This window comes from Pituophis catenifer, unplaced genomic scaffold (assembly GCF_029215685.1).
Source record: "Pituophis catenifer annectens isolate HBS135680 unplaced genomic scaffold, rPitCat1.0.hap2 SCAF_3, whole genome shotgun sequence".
Lineage (NCBI taxonomy): Eukaryota > Metazoa > Chordata > Lepidosauria > Squamata > Colubridae > Pituophis > Pituophis catenifer.
The window spans coordinates 110,415,612-110,430,893 of record NW_027256883.1 but is presented as its reverse complement, the minus strand read 5'-3'; the positions used below and the strand labels follow the sequence as shown (position 1 = coordinate 110,430,893).

Below are 15,282 nucleotides of genomic sequence, written 5' to 3'. Positions count from 1 at the left end.
GTCAAAAATTTGACAACAAGGTGTCTGATGGAAAGACCAGGTCCACACGCGAAGGTCCAATTAAACTGATTTAATGCTAAACAGTCTATGTGTCAACTCGCAAAGGTCCCGTCGGAACGCTGAAACTATGCACAGAATCTTCTCAACTAACAATTAGCACAACAGAATTCAGGGTTGGACTTACAGCTTGAGCAGACTACTCTGGCACTGCATAAGAGTGAACGTATGTGTCTGTTATTCAGGGACAGTTGCATAAGTGTTCCTTTTATACATCAGCAAATTTTAACATTCCCTGCTTGTATGTGCCTTGCCTTCCCCCATTTCCCATTAGGAAGCCTGAACCCATAGTGCGCATGCAGGAGCGCACCTCTGCACAACCCACGGTTGGAATTTGGGAGGTGTTTGTGTCAGCCTGTATTGCTTCATGTTCAGGAGCTCATGGTACCGGAGAGTTTTTGTTCCTCTTTCCCTCCATCCATTAACCGTGTGAGATAAAGGGATGAGAAAGTGTGAGGAAGTCACCCAGGAACGTCTATGGTTGGACTTGAACCGGGAGACTCCTTGTTCCTCATCTAATACCTTGACTGCTGCATCACAATTGATCTGAACTCTCAACTTTGGTGGTTTACTTACATTTGTCCTTGTGGAACCATTCTAAAATTTCTTAGACTTAGCTTAAGATCTCCAAGGAGAGCCAATGTTCTTCTGAAGCTGCCTAGAGCTTAACTGTCTTTTTCAGACCCAATGGGGTCGATAAAGTGGGGGCTTTGATGTTCACAGTTGGGAGGAAAAATTGATGGCTGTCAATTCTCTAATCTTCTCTCCCTTCGCTTTAGAATGTTCTCCTAATGTCCAGCTGAAACCCTTCCATCTTTTGATTCTGTCTTCTGAAGCACCAGAGGCAAGATGGACTCTCTCTCAGGTTCTTCTGGAGACAGTAATTTCCTTTCCCTTTAAAATTCTCTTTACGAGACTAATCAGTAACTCTCTCGACATGTCGTCATGCTAGAGTTAAAAGGCCTCCCCACAGACAAGAGAGGAGACAGGACGACCCTCCCTCAGCCACCTTGCCCACAGCTGAACTGTTCCAAGAATCAAGAGAGTCACATAAATCTGTTCCACCCTTGACATGGGCAATCTGCCACTTGAGAAAATTAACCAGTGTTGTGTTCCTGGCACAGATGTGTCCCAAGGATTTCTCCACAGGCAAAATAGGATGGTAAAGTTGGATGGTAATTCACCAGAGGGATGAAACAAAGCAGACACATGCTAGAAATTGAGAAATGATTAGAGTTTTTGGAATCATTTGTGAGTGGTCATTTAGTAGATGGACACTTGTTGAAATGGTGTGACCTCAAGATAGTCATTGTTGCAGAAAGGACCCCACCCACTGAGATGGTTTCGTGCCCTGTAATGGTTCCACTCCATCGCACTCCAGAAGCAAAGGGCATTTGGTATAATGGACATAGTAGAAGCACCCCTAAACTCAAGCCTGATAAACAGCCAAGCATTTTTGAGGTTGTTCTGAAATTAGTAAAAAGCGAAATAATGTTTCAATGGTGTTGTAGCCCAAGCTCCAATACCACACGATAGTGGACAGCCATTGATTGATTTGAGCACGAGGGGGCATAGGAGGGGGTATCTGCTATCTGCCATGACACTGTGGGGCATACAAGTTGCACCTCTAGCATCTATCCACAGCTAGATAAAAGATTAAGACATAGTAGACCATGTCATGAAACACTGATTGTGATGACTTTGACTGCTACATATATATATATCCAGGATCCCAATCCTTGTGCTGAGGTGTTGAGGAGTTGAGGTGCTGAGTTGCGGAGGAGCTGAGGTGCTGAATTGCGGAGGTGTTGAGGAGCTAAGGTGCTGAAGTGCGGAGGTGCTGAAGTGCGGACGTTCTGAGGTGCTGAAGTGCTGAAGTGCAGAGGTGCTGAAGTGCTGAGGTTCTGAGGCGCTGAAGCGCTGAGGCGCTGAAGCGCTGAGGAGCTGAGGTGCGGAGGTGCTGACGTGCGGAGGTGCTGAAGTGCTGAGGAGCTGAAGTGCGGAGGTGCTGAAGTGCTGAGGTGCTGAAGTGCGGAGGGGTTGAGGAGCTAAGTGCTGAGGTGCTGAAGTGCTGAGGTTCTGAGGTGCTGAAGTGCTGAAGTGCGGAGGTGCTGAAGTGCTGAGGTTCTGAGGAGCTGAGGTGCGGAAGTGCTGAAGCGCTGAGGTGCTGAAGCGTCGAGGAGCTGAAGTGCGGAGGTGCTGAAGTGCGGAGGTGTTGAGGTGCTGAAGTGCTGAGGTGCTGAAGCGTCGAGGAGCTGAAGTGCGGAGGTGCTGAAGTGCGGAGGTGTTGAGGAGCTAAGTGCTGAGGTGCTGAAGTGCGGACGTTCTGAGGTGCTGAAGTGCTGAAGTGCGGAGGTGCTGAAGTGCTGAGGTTCTGAGGAGCTGAGGTGCGGAAGTGCTGAAGTGCTGAGGTGCTGAAGCGTCGAGGAGCTGAAGTGCGGAGGTGCTGAAGTGCTGAAGCGTCGAGGAGCTGAGGATCCTGGTAAGGACACACCTCCGGAAGGAGGACCCAGCGTGTCACAGTTCACACTTCGAGAGAAACCACTGAGATGTCATCACCCCATAGCACCAAGCCTTGATGACATGTTTGCTTGGCACCTTGTAAAATTTTGTTGCTAATCCCCATTTTAAATAGAATACCAAGAAGACCTCTGCTATTTGTTGGTGGCCGCAAAACAATGAGCTTGTTTTTCATATGAAGCTCTCATCACTATTGCAAATTTTATTGATGCAGTTGTGATCGCAATCAATCTCACAAAAAGTAGTACTGCCTAAACTGTGAGAAAGCAACTTGTTGGGCTACCTTTGCAGATTGGCATTTGGGGAAAAAGTGAACACTTTTCTCACGCGCTAAATCAAAAATTTTACCTCTAGAAATTGTTAGCGTCTGTTGTGGTTTGAAAGGAAAAAAGTTCCTTAAATTAAAAGACTTTTCATGGGGAATATTATAACACGGCCAGTTATATAGATCATTCTAGATACAGTAGTTTAGCAGGTCCATGGTTGTATCTCCTACATAGTAGGATTTACATTTTGAAAACAAAGTTAGTGTTGATGTTTCTTGTTATAATATGGAAAGTGAAAAGTCCTGGAGAGGGATGGGCAACCAGGTGCTATCCAGGAAGATTGGACTGTGTTTCCCTCAGTTATTAGGGGAGGCAAAGGGAGTTGCCTTTTCAAGCACTTAGAGCCTGACTACCGAAGAGAATGTGAAGAGAATGCGTTTCAGCAGACGTTGAAGTCTGCGGGAGAAAACAAGAAGCTCCACTGCTCTTTGGAGACTAAACTATTAGGCAGATGGGAGATGGCCTTTTCCTGCATCATTCCCAGAGTTTAAAAGGCACTCTTGAGGAAGCTGCATTTGGCTACAGCTCTGTCTTTAACTCACGTCGTCACGGCGGCATCACGTGACATATCTGGACTTTTTTTTCTCCTTCACTAAACCGGGTGTGGCTGTGGCCAGCATGTGACCCATCCAGCCCACGGGCTGGGAGCTTGACACAGCCCTGTCCTAAAGGATCAGATTAGAGGACCTGGAGGGCAAATATAATTTAAAAATGATGTGCTATTGTAGACATTGCGTCTCAAGATCTACATTCCAATTTTTGAAATAAAAATGTTAAAGCTATTCTGCATTCTCACCTATTACCTTACCTTCTAGTTTCCATCACTGATTTTGCGATGGAAAACCATTTGTTGAGAAGATTAAGAGAAACCATGAAACGTCTCCAAAAAGAGGTAAGAAAAAACATTTGTTCATAGGCTGTCGCAGTAAATGCTATTCTCAAGTGTGATAAAACGTATAGAAATTTGAATAGTTAGGTAGGTAGGTCGGTCGGTCGGTCGGTAGGTGGGTAGTAGGTGGGTAGGTAAGTAGGTCGGTCGGTCAGTCCCTGAGAATCAAACACAAACAAGTGGAAGGAAAGCAAAGAGAGAGACCCAGAGTCTCTATTGCAACTTGGGCAGCCAAATAAGTTGGATGAATGAATCAATGAACTTGCAGAGCTATCTTAGGTCATTGTAAGTATTGATTTAACATATTTAATAGGCCAAGTTGCTAATGGAGATTTTACATGACTTTTAGCAGGAGTACTTTTCGTTTTCTCTGCACTTAAAATGAAAGGGCTGTTTGGGGATATAGTAGAAGGACTCCCTATCTGTCCCATTCCTATTCCCAAGAATAGGAATGGGAATTTTTCAAGAGGAAGCAGGACTTTCTTTTTTGTTTTCCTTGAAGATGTTTAGATTCTCATCCAAGAAGCTGCTCCAGTTGTGGACGAACATCAAAATCTTCCAGGCCGGGGTGCAAACTTTAGATGACAGAAATACAGTTGGCACCGCAGATTTGAAGCTGAAACTATCTTTAACAACAACCCAAGTCACATAGAGCTGTTGTTAGAAAAAATAGTGGCTGTCAATTTGTTTGTTTTTTTAAATGGGGTATTTTGTCATGGCAGGAAGAAACATCCAGACTTCCTCTTCTGTCATCTACCACAGAAGAACGGAGACGTGCTGAGGTAATTGTTAATAATGCATGTGCAACATATTTTAGATAGTGTACATGTTCGCTTTCTATTTCCATTACATATATGAGATCCACACACACACACACACACCTATTCAATACAAACTAGTTTATTTGTAATTTCTAATAAAGAATGGCAATTATCAGAGTTTGTGCTAATTCTTGGTTCGTTCCTTCCTTGCCACATTAGCTACTTTCTTTGGCCCTATACAATAGTAACATAAAATTTAGATGATTCATATTTGGTTTGAACCACTGTCTTTTACGTTTCCTAAACAAATTAACTAAAACTAGGTCTTTCTTTTTTTATCCCAGCGGGAATACTCTTTATTGCCTGTATTGAACATCTACAGCAATAAATTGGGAGTTGCACATGTGTGTGCTCATCTTGGAATGCATGATTTTAATATGCACAAATATGCTTGTCTACACCCCTGACTCTTTTCCTAAAGAGGAACTTTAAAGTAATATCCTCTTTACACTGACATCACAGAGAATTAATGGAAAACAAATTCATGTAATTCTTCTCATGATCATGAAATGTATCTCCTTGAAGAAATTTTCGTAAGGAAGAAAATTATCAAGCAAACATCTACAATTCATTTTATGTTTTTCATTCTTCACGGAATTGCTAGGTTTCCAGGCGTCCAGAAAATATTAGGATGCAGCTGGACCAGGATTTAAATTTAAGGATGCGTTCCCATCAGGTAAGCCATCTAGCATGTGAGGAATCTTTTGAGCGTGGATTAAATAATTCACGTCGTAATAAGAGGGGAAGAAGCCCAGTGTGAGTGATGGGGTAGTGGGGGTGGGGGTAGGGAGTGCGCTGATATGGAAATATATTCCTGACTTGTGATGTACTTTTGTTTCTCTAGATTGTTCACACCAAAACCGAAAGACTGGAAGTAGATCTGAAGAGAGCGAGGAACCAGAGTTATGCGTAAGTCATGGCATACGCCATACCTTTATGTGGTGCACAAACATTTTAGGTATCCTCTACACTACAGAATGACTTCTGAAAAGAGTTTAGTAACACTTTGCTGTTTATTATCTTGAGGGTTTATTAATACCCTTGTTACGCTCCCTCATAAACAAGGTCCGGCGGAGCACGAGATAACAAGGGTATTAATACAATTAATATACGCTCCCTCATAAACAAGGTACTACTATCTCTGAGAGACCAACTTGTTGAAATATGTCGACAGTTAGGCATTTGTGAGCAGTGAGAACTTTCCCCATATCCTACATCCATAACTTGACTTTGCTTCTGAAAATCATTTTGAATTTGTTTGTGCCTTTCATGGAACATATTTAGAAAAAAAGAAAAATAAATGGTCAAAGCATTATTTCCTGTGCATTGACGTACACACACAAACGTGGCGCACGAAAGCGCACGCACGCACGCACCCACCCATGAAGGTATTTTTAATGTGTTTTAATTGAAGAAAAGGAGTGATCATTCAAGTAAAAAAGCTCATTCTTTTACAAAGGGAGCTAATTTCTCTCCGATCTTCATAATTTGCAGAAAGACAATGGAAATGTCAAAACTCCTGACAGAGAAAGAGGAGCTGGAATTAAAAATTCAGGAGCTTACGAATAAAAATCTGCAACTGGCCAAAGAAAAAGAGGAACTCTTCATACTCTGCAAAGAGTATGAAGAAAAGCTGAGCAGGTGAGCTAGTAACCCTGACTTCCTCTTCCTTTCTCAGCTATTTCAGTTAGTTTTAATGTTAAACGAGTATTATGATTCAAATAAAAAAACCTAAGGGGGCTAATTTCACTCTGCTCGTGATATTTTACAGGGAAAAGAGTTCAGATGAGCCTGGGCAGCTGGACAAACTCAGACGAGAAAATGAGAGTCTCAGCTGCAAGCTTAAAAAATATGCTGGAGAAAATGCAGAGCTCCTACGGGAAAATAATGACCTTAAAGAAGAATTTTATAGGTGAGAAATGTTTAGATCGAACTTGATTTTTTCTTTCCAATTCAAATTTATTTATTAGAGCCCTTAAGCCAGATATACCGGATGAAAGAAATGTTCCATTCTTTTATATGTATGTATAACTGAATAAGAGAAGAGCAATAGGTATAATGGAATGCAAAAATAATTAAGAATGTAGGTATGCTTAGTAATTCAAGTAAAAAATGAAGAAGGCTAATATCTCTTGTCCTCATAATTTACAGAAAAAGAGGAGTAATAGCAAAGCTAACGATAGAAAACAAAGAGCTCGAAATGAAAACAGAGGTCCTGACCTTCAAAAATATTGAGTTGACCGACGAGAAAGAGGAGCTCTGTCGAGAGTACGAAATAAGACTGTGGAGGTGAGAAATTTTTAGATAGCCACCATGAATTTCCTGTTCCAGAATTTCACATTAGGTTCCCCTTATCTTAGAAAGCTTGGGAAAACCTGAACATCTCCTTACTTCAGGAAGAAATTAATGAATTATGGCTCATTATACTTTTACATATACAAATCTAGGAGTTAATCTCATGGAAGTGAATGGGAAGATATGTATAGGAGAGATCTTTTAACCTCCAACCCCCGCTGCCCAACAACATTCATACACTTCTACACACTTTAGACACAAGAGTGAGAGTTTCCTGACATCAAAGCAGTTCCCATCCTTTTTTAATTAAGAATGCTTTGTTGTTGGTCCAGATTCACATCTAACCTTCTGGCTTTTTCTAGAGAGACACAACTGAGGAAGGGCCGCTGCCCCTTAATGATGGACCGAGACCAGATGGAGCAGAGACCCAGCAGCAGAGAGAGCAAAGGAGGCTCTGTGAGTCTCTGCCAAACAAGGGCAGACATTACCGAAAACAAGACAGAAGCTCAAGACAAAACGAAGCCTCAAATCAATTTGAGATATCAATTAAATAAGAAATGGCTTAAGGCTTCAGTAGACAGCCTCAAAATCAGAACATCTAAGGAACCCGGGCAAAATATACTGAGGTGGCTTCAGCAATCGCTGAAAATCCTGAAAGAGGATTCCTCTGAACTGTACACCCTGCCCGAGTGGCTTAAAGCATCCACCACCAACCTCCCGAAGGAATGTGCTGAGGCATCCAGGGGGGATGTGAATGGTTGGCTAGAAACATCGATAAATCATCTCCAAGAAGAAGGGCCAGAAACCTGCGATTTAGATGTGCAGGGATGGCTTGAAGCATCTATTATAGGCATTCAACATCTACAAAAATCCAAGTCGAGCCAGAAAAAAGGGATGGCTGGAAAAATCAATAGAGAACCTCAAGAAGCAATGTCCTGAAGGATCTCTGGTGAATAGATTAGAATGGCTTCAAGGATCCTTAGAAAGCCTGTCACTTTCTGGAGAACCTAGACCAGTTCTTGAAAAATGGCTTCGACAATCCTTAAAAAACCTGCAAGACGAAGGTCCTAAAGTATCTAAACAAGATGCCAAAAAATGACTTGAAATATCTATAAAGAATCTTGAGGAGGAAGGACACCTAGGTACTCGGGAATGGCTTGAAGCCTCTATTAAAGGCGTTCAGGATCTACAGAAGTCCACGGTAGAGATTAAAAGAACTCTGAGGAAGAGATGGTTTGAAAAATCAATAGCAAACCTCAAGAAGCAATGTTCCGAAGGACCCGTGGAAAATAGTTTACAATGGCTTCAAGGATCCTTAGAAAGCTTTTTATTTTCTGAAGAACCCATACCGCAACTGGAAAAATGGCTTCAACGATCCCTGAAAAACTTGGAAAAGGTCCTGAAACATACAAGCAAGATGCCAAAAATGGCTTGAAATATCTGTAAATAGCTTCAAAGGGGAAGGACCTGAAGCACCCCATCTAGGTACTCGGGAATGTCCCGAAGCATCTATTAAGGGCATCCAGGATCTCAAATACTCTAAGGAATCAAAAACAAGCATGGTAAAGAGGAAGGAGAGGGTGATTTGGGTAGAACCTGCTTGCTCTGAAAGAAACTTATGGGTGGATGGATGGCTTCAAGCATCTTTAGCAAGTTCAGAAAGAATGGTCCTAGTGCACCCAAAACAGATATGCAAGCATGGCTACAACCATCTCTGAAAAACCTCAGACGAGAATCCCCGGAAGAAGCCAGAAAGAATGGCTCTTGGAATGCATAGAAAACGTCCTGAAGAAATCGTGCAATATGTGAATGAGTAGCTTGAGATAGTTTTAAATCACCTCCATGGGGAAGAGCCTGAAACCTCCCATCCCATCCCATCTTGGTACAGACTTGTCTCTCATTTCTGCTGCTTCTAGGGTTACTGGGATCAAGATGACCAAATGTACAAACTGGAAACCTGTCAGCAAGTATTTATTGTTGTGGTTTTCCAAAACTTCTTGGGCCTTTTTGGAGTGAGTGGCATACTGTTTTCCTAATGGACGTTGGTATTACAGCAGGAGCTTCATAACCAATGAACGCTTGTCATCAACAATTGCGATTATCTAGACGCTGCCTTAAGTTGGGTGGGAGGAGAAAAGAAAGAGAGTGGAAGGAAAAAGGAAAGAAGAAGCGATTGATATGGAGGAAGAAAAGGAAAGAAGGGCCAAACGACAAGCATGATTTATGCCAAAATGCCAAGAATGGATAGACAACCGTAGAGCACGGACAAAGAAAGGATAGACCAAGATTGCATATGCCATACAGGCTGTGTCACCTGTACCAACAACTCACTAAAACAAAGAGATCCTTGTGAACTAGGAATTATGCCAGTGAGAGCTGGATGATTCAGGAAGATAACCATCAAAGTTAAATAGTCTTCCCTGATAGCCTATCAAGAAATCTCAAGCCAAGTGAGATATCAGAAAAGCTGTCACCAAGGAGCTATCTGAAGAAATGCATTTAAGCATTAGTTTAGAAATTAGATCAGTCAGCAATGACACCAATTTTAGAGGCACGCCTCTGTTTCTATGTGCGATGTATGAAGAGGAAGCATTTTTCCTAAAAATACATATTACTGGTCCACAGCCCATGTGAATTTGCCCTACCTAGACATAAACAAAATGAGATATCGTTCTGTAACTAAGAGGTTAGTTCACGGATCAGAAGGTCTGGAAATAGCTTCCCCATGAACTCAACAGATATCTTAAACAAGCCATGATAGCCTAGGTCAGCACATTTAGGAAAAGAACAAGACAGATTTACTCGTCATGGCTGTGGTAAGGATTTCTGAAGCATCTTGATGAGAAGCACTGTGAATACTGTATCATCTCTGGTGGAGAATCTGTGGGCCTCCAGTATTTTGGGGGTAGAAATTCCCAGCTCATGGGCCTTCTCTCCGAGGCTGGAATCCGGGAACATCTGCAGCCCTCCTTTTGAGAGAAATGCCGTGTTTTCACCTGATTCTTACAGGAGAAGTGTCAGCTAAGTTTCGGCATGTGCGCTACTCTTTTGGACCATTTCAAATGGGTCTTCGCCGTTGATCATTTTGTTTGTTTGGAGTCAACTGACCTACGTGTATAAAATCATATAGGGAACCACATGCAGCTCTCATCGAAAAGCCAGATGTGAAAGCTGGAAGCTTTGAAGGTGAAAAGGAATCAACCAAAATCAGAAGTGCTCCCCTGAGTGCAGCATTGCTAGCATAACAATGCAGCCTATGTGGAAGGAAGGGGATGCCTTATCAGGAAACGTGTCAGACTTCCATGCCCGTCCGACAGTTATGGACCACGGTCTTGTCTGTTGTGTGGGGCTGTACGCCCAGGGCCTCAGAGCATCACCATTGCTTGAAATGGGGTTCCCAGCAGCAAAAGAGCCATCATTGGACTTCATGGTGCAGGAGTATGAAGGGAGTTCCAGAAAAAGTGCAGACTGCAGGAACCCTTTCAGCAGGTCGAAAAAGGCTCCCCACCCATTTGCACTACTCAGGTGACCCTGAGGACCAAGCAAACCTCCAAGTGGCCTCAACAACTCTCTAAAAGAATACAAATGCCCAGCTGTCTGCAAGGAATATCAATCCTTCCATTCCCACCATCCAATCAGACCTGAAGAACCTTCTTGGTTGAGAAGCGAAATGACTTCTAAGACTTGATGCTTTCGTCTATTTAATTTGCCTTCTACAGCACGTTGCTATCACGTGACGTTCCATGACATTTTTTACCTTTGGGGAGCTGGTGTGGGCATGGCCTGTGCATGGGGCATACGGCCTGAAGGCCGCCAGTTTGACATCCCTGTTCTACAGGTACTTAATAAAGCCTGAAATCTCCTCGTTAACTGGTTTGTTCGTTGTGTTTGGATTCTCAAAGAGCCATTTATCTGGCCCCTGGGCCATTGCCTGATACTTTGCGAAAAACACACACAGACACGTAAACATATCTGATTTATCATATCAGATTTATTTACTTTGAATAACATGTAAATTAACAATCAAACAAGGGAGCCACCTAAACAAATTTCCTATTCAGATGCAATGGTGGCAAGAGGCCAAGATCCCTTGCAAATTAGGCTCCCACCAGAAATCAACTGTATCCATAAGGTATCTGGGGGAGACCACCAATATGGGTCTGGCCTTGCATAGGGCCCAATCTCTAAAAGGGGAACTTTCACTCAAATCGTGGTTATTCTCATCTACAATCTCTCCGCATGCAGTGTAAAGGGAGGCACACACCGCACGGATGCGTTTTAAAAGTCAGACAACTTTTCAGTCAGTCAGAAATTCATATCCACCATGAATCAGTTACAAGGAGCAATAGGATCTAGGGGCTGAGTACATTACTATCTGTTGCATAAAATAATCTACTCCCTTAAGAAAAACCAAAGCATTTGGAGACTGCAACAAGGCCACTTTATAAGCATCAAGAAAATGAGAGGTCATTCAATGAAAAAAAGATTATGCAGTAAAAGTGATGATGTAAAAGCTGTCACATGATGACATGAATAATTAATTTATGACCAGGGATGAAATGTCAAAAATTTGACAACAAGGTGTCTGATGGAAAGACCAGGTCCACACGCGAAGGTCCAATTAAACTGATTTAATGCTAAACAGTCTATGTGTCAACTCGCAAAGGTCCCGTCGGAACGCTGAAACTATGCACAGAATCTTCTCAACTAACAATTAGCACAACAGAATTCAGGGTTGGACTTACAGCTTGAGCAGACTACTCTGGCACTGCATAAGAGTGAACGTATGTGTCTGTTATTCAGGGACAGTTGCATAAGTGTTCCTTTTATACATCAGCAAATTTTAACATTCCCTGCTTGTATGTGCCTTGCCTTCCCCCATTTCCCATTAGGAAGCCTGAACCCATAGTGCGCATGCAGGAGCGCACCTCTGCACAACCCACGGTTGGAATTTGGGAGGTGTTTGTGTCAGCCTGTATTGCTTCATGTTCAGGAGCTCATGGTACCGGAGAGTTTTTGTTCCTCTTTCCCTCCATCCATTAACCGTGTGAGATAAAGGGATGAGAAAGTGTGAGGAAGTCACCCAGGAACGTCTATGGTTGGACTTGAACCGGGAGACTCCTTGTTCCTCATCTAATACCTTGACTGCTGCATCACAATTGATCTGAACTCTCAACTTTGGTGGTTTACTTACATTTGTCCTTGTGGAACCATTCTAAAATTTCTTAGACTTAGCTTAAGATCTCCAAGGAGAGCCAATGTTCTTCTGAAGCTGCCTAGAGCTTAACTGTCTTTTTCAGACCCAATGGGGTCGATAAAGTGGGGGCTTTGATGTTCACAGTTGGGAGGAAAAATTGATGGCTGTCAATTCTCTAATCTTCTCTCCCTTCGCTTTAGAATGTTCTCCTAATGTCCAGCTGAAACCCTTCCATCTTTTGATTCTGTCTTCTGAAGCACCAGAGGCAAGATGGACTCTCTCTCAGGTTCTTCTGGAGACAGTAATTTCCTTTCCCTTTAAAATTCTCTTTACGAGACTAATCAGTAACTCTCTCGACATGTCGTCGTGCTAGAGTTAAAAGGCCTCCCCACAGACAAGAGAGGAGACAGGACGACCCTCCCTCAGCCACCTTGCCCACAGCTGAACTGTTCCAAGAATCAAGAGAGTCACATAAATCTGTTCCACCCTTGACATGGGCAATCTGCCACTTGAGAAAATTAACCAGTGTTGTGTTTCTGGCACAGATGTGTCCCAAGGATTTCTCCACAGGCAAAATAGGATGGTAAAGTTGGATGGTAATTCACCAGAGGGATGAAACAAAGCAGACACATGCTAGAAATTGAGAAATGATTAGAGTTTTTGGAATCATTTGTGAGTGGTCATTTAGTAGATGGACACTTGTTGAAATGGTGTGACCTCAAGATAGTCATTGTTGCAGAAAGGACCCCACCCACTGAGATGGTTTCGTGCCCTGTAATGGTTCCACTCCATCGCACTCCAGAAGCAAAGGGCATTTGGTATAATGGACATAGTAGAAGCACCCCTAAACTCAAGCCTGATAAACAGCCAAGCATTTTTGAGGTTGTTCTGAAATTAGTAAAAAGCGAAATAATGTTTCAATGGTGTTGTAGCCCAAGCTCCAATACCACACGATAGTGGACAGCCATTGATTGATTTGAGCACGAGGGGGCATAGGAGGGGGTATCTGCTATCTGCCATGACACTGTGGGGCATACAAGTTGCACCTCTAGCATCTATCCACAGCTAGATAAAAGATTAAGACATAGTAGACCATGTCATGAAACACTGATTGTGATGACTTTGACTGCTACATATATATATATCCAGGATCCCAATCCTTGTGCTGAGGTGTTGAGGAGTTGAGGTGCTGAGTTGCGGAGGAGCTGAGGTGCTGAATTGCGGAGGTGTTGAGGAGCTAAGGTGCTGAAGTGCGGAGGTGCTGAAGTGCGGACGTTCTGAGGTGCTGAAGTGCTGAAGTGCAGAGGTGCTGAAGTGCTGAGGTTCTGAGGCGCTGAAGCGCTGAGGCGCTGAAGCGCTGAGGAGCTGAGGTGCGGAGGTGCTGACGTGCGGAGGTGCTGAAGTGCTGAGGAGCTGAAGTGCGGAGGTGCTGAAGTGCTGAGGTGCTGAAGTGCGGAGGGGTTGAGGAGCTAAGTGCTGAGGTGCTGAAGTGCTGAGGTTCTGAGGTGCTGAAGTGCTGAAGTGCGGAGGTGCTGAAGTGCTGAGGTTCTGAGGAGCTGAGGTGCGGAAGTGCTGAAGCGCTGAGGTGCTGAAGCGTCGAGGAGCTGAAGTGCGGAGGTGCTGAAGTGCGGAGGTGTTGAGGTGCTGAAGTGCTGAGGTGCTGAAGCGTCGAGGAGCTGAAGTGCGGAGGTGCTGAAGTGCGGAGGTGTTGAGGAGCTAAGTGCTGAGGTGCTGAAGTGCGGACGTTCTGAGGTGCTGAAGTGCTGAAGTGCGGAGGTGCTGAAGTGCTGAGGTTCTGAGGAGCTGAGGTGCGGAAGTGCTGAAGTGCTGAGGTGCTGAAGCGTCGAGGAGCTGAAGTGCGGAGGTGCTGAGGTGCTGAAGCGTCGAGGAGCTGAGGATCCTGGTAAGGACACACCTCCGGAAGGAGGACCCAGCGTGTCACAGTTCACACTTCGAGAGAAACCACTGAGATGTCATCACCCCATAGCACCAAGCCTTGATGACATGTTTGCTTGGCACCTTGTAAAATTTTGTTGCTAATCCCCATTTTAAATAGAATACCAAGAAGACCTCTGCTATTTGTTGGTGGCCGCAAAACAATGAGCTTGTTTTTCATATGAAGCTCTCATCACTATTGCAAATTTTATTGATGCAGTTGTGATCACAATCAATCTCACAAAAAGTAGTACTGCCTAAACTGTGAGAAAGCAACTAGTTGGGCTACCTTTGCAGATTGGCATTTGGGGAAAAAGTGAACACTTTTCTCACGCGCTAAATCAAAAATTTTACCTCTAGAAATTGTTAGCGTCTGTTGTGGTTTGAAAGGAAAAAAGTTCCTTAAATTAAAAGACTTTTCATGGGGAATATTATAACACAGCCACTTATATAGATCATTCTAGATACAGTAGTTTAGCAGGTCCATGGTTGTATCTCCTACATAGTAGGATTTACATTTTGAAAACAAAGTTAGTGTTGATGTTTCTTGTTATAATATGGAAAGTGAAAAGTCCTGGAGAGGGATGGGCAACCAGGTGCTATCCAGGAAGATTGGACTGTGTTTCCCTCAGTTATTAGGGGAGGCAAAGGGAGTTGCCTTTTCAAGCACTTAGAGCCTGACTACCGAAGAGAATGTGAAGAGAATGCGTTTCAGCAGACGTTGAAGTCTGCGGGAGAAAACAAGAAGCTCCACTGCTCTTTGGAGACTAAACTATTAGGCAGATGGGAGATGGCCTTTTCCTGCATCATTCCCAGAGTTTAAAAGGCACTCTTGAGGAAGCTGCATTTGGCTACAGCTCTGTCTTTAACTCACGTCGTCACGGCGGCATCACGTGACATATCTGGACTTTTTTTTCTCCTTCACTAAACCGGGTGTGGCTGTGGCCAGCATGTGACCCATCCAGCCCACGGGCTGGGAGCTTGACACAGCCCTGTCCTAAAGGATCAGATTAGAGGACCTGGAGGGCAAATATAATTTAAAAATGATGTGCTATTGTAGACATTGCGTCTCAAGATCTACATTCCAATTTTTGAAATAAAAATGTTAAAGCTATTCTGCATTCTCACCTATTACCTTACCTTCTAGTTTCCATCACTGATTTTGCGATGGAAAACCATTTGTTGAGAAGATTAAGAGAAACCATGAAACGTCTCCAAAAAGAGGTAAGAAAAAACATTTGT

At 43.5% G+C, this 15,282-nt stretch overlaps 1 protein-coding gene across 1 annotated transcript in view; it reads left to right on the top strand.

The window, feature by feature from the left end:
- Positions 1-15,282, top strand: part of LOC139315023 (centrosomal protein of 290 kDa-like) — a 171,471-nt gene that overhangs the window by 140,699 nt on the left and 15,490 nt on the right. The window contains exons 72-77 of the mRNA XM_070941046.1: positions 5,218-5,289; positions 5,458-5,522; positions 6,108-6,254; positions 6,385-6,525; positions 6,765-6,902; positions 7,271-7,364. Of these exons, the coding sequence (XP_070797147.1) occupies positions 5,218-5,289; positions 5,458-5,522; positions 6,108-6,254; positions 6,385-6,525; positions 6,765-6,902; positions 7,271-7,364 (657 nt within the window). The remainder of the gene's footprint in view (positions 1-5,217; positions 5,290-5,457; positions 5,523-6,107; positions 6,255-6,384; positions 6,526-6,764; positions 6,903-7,270; positions 7,365-15,282) is intronic.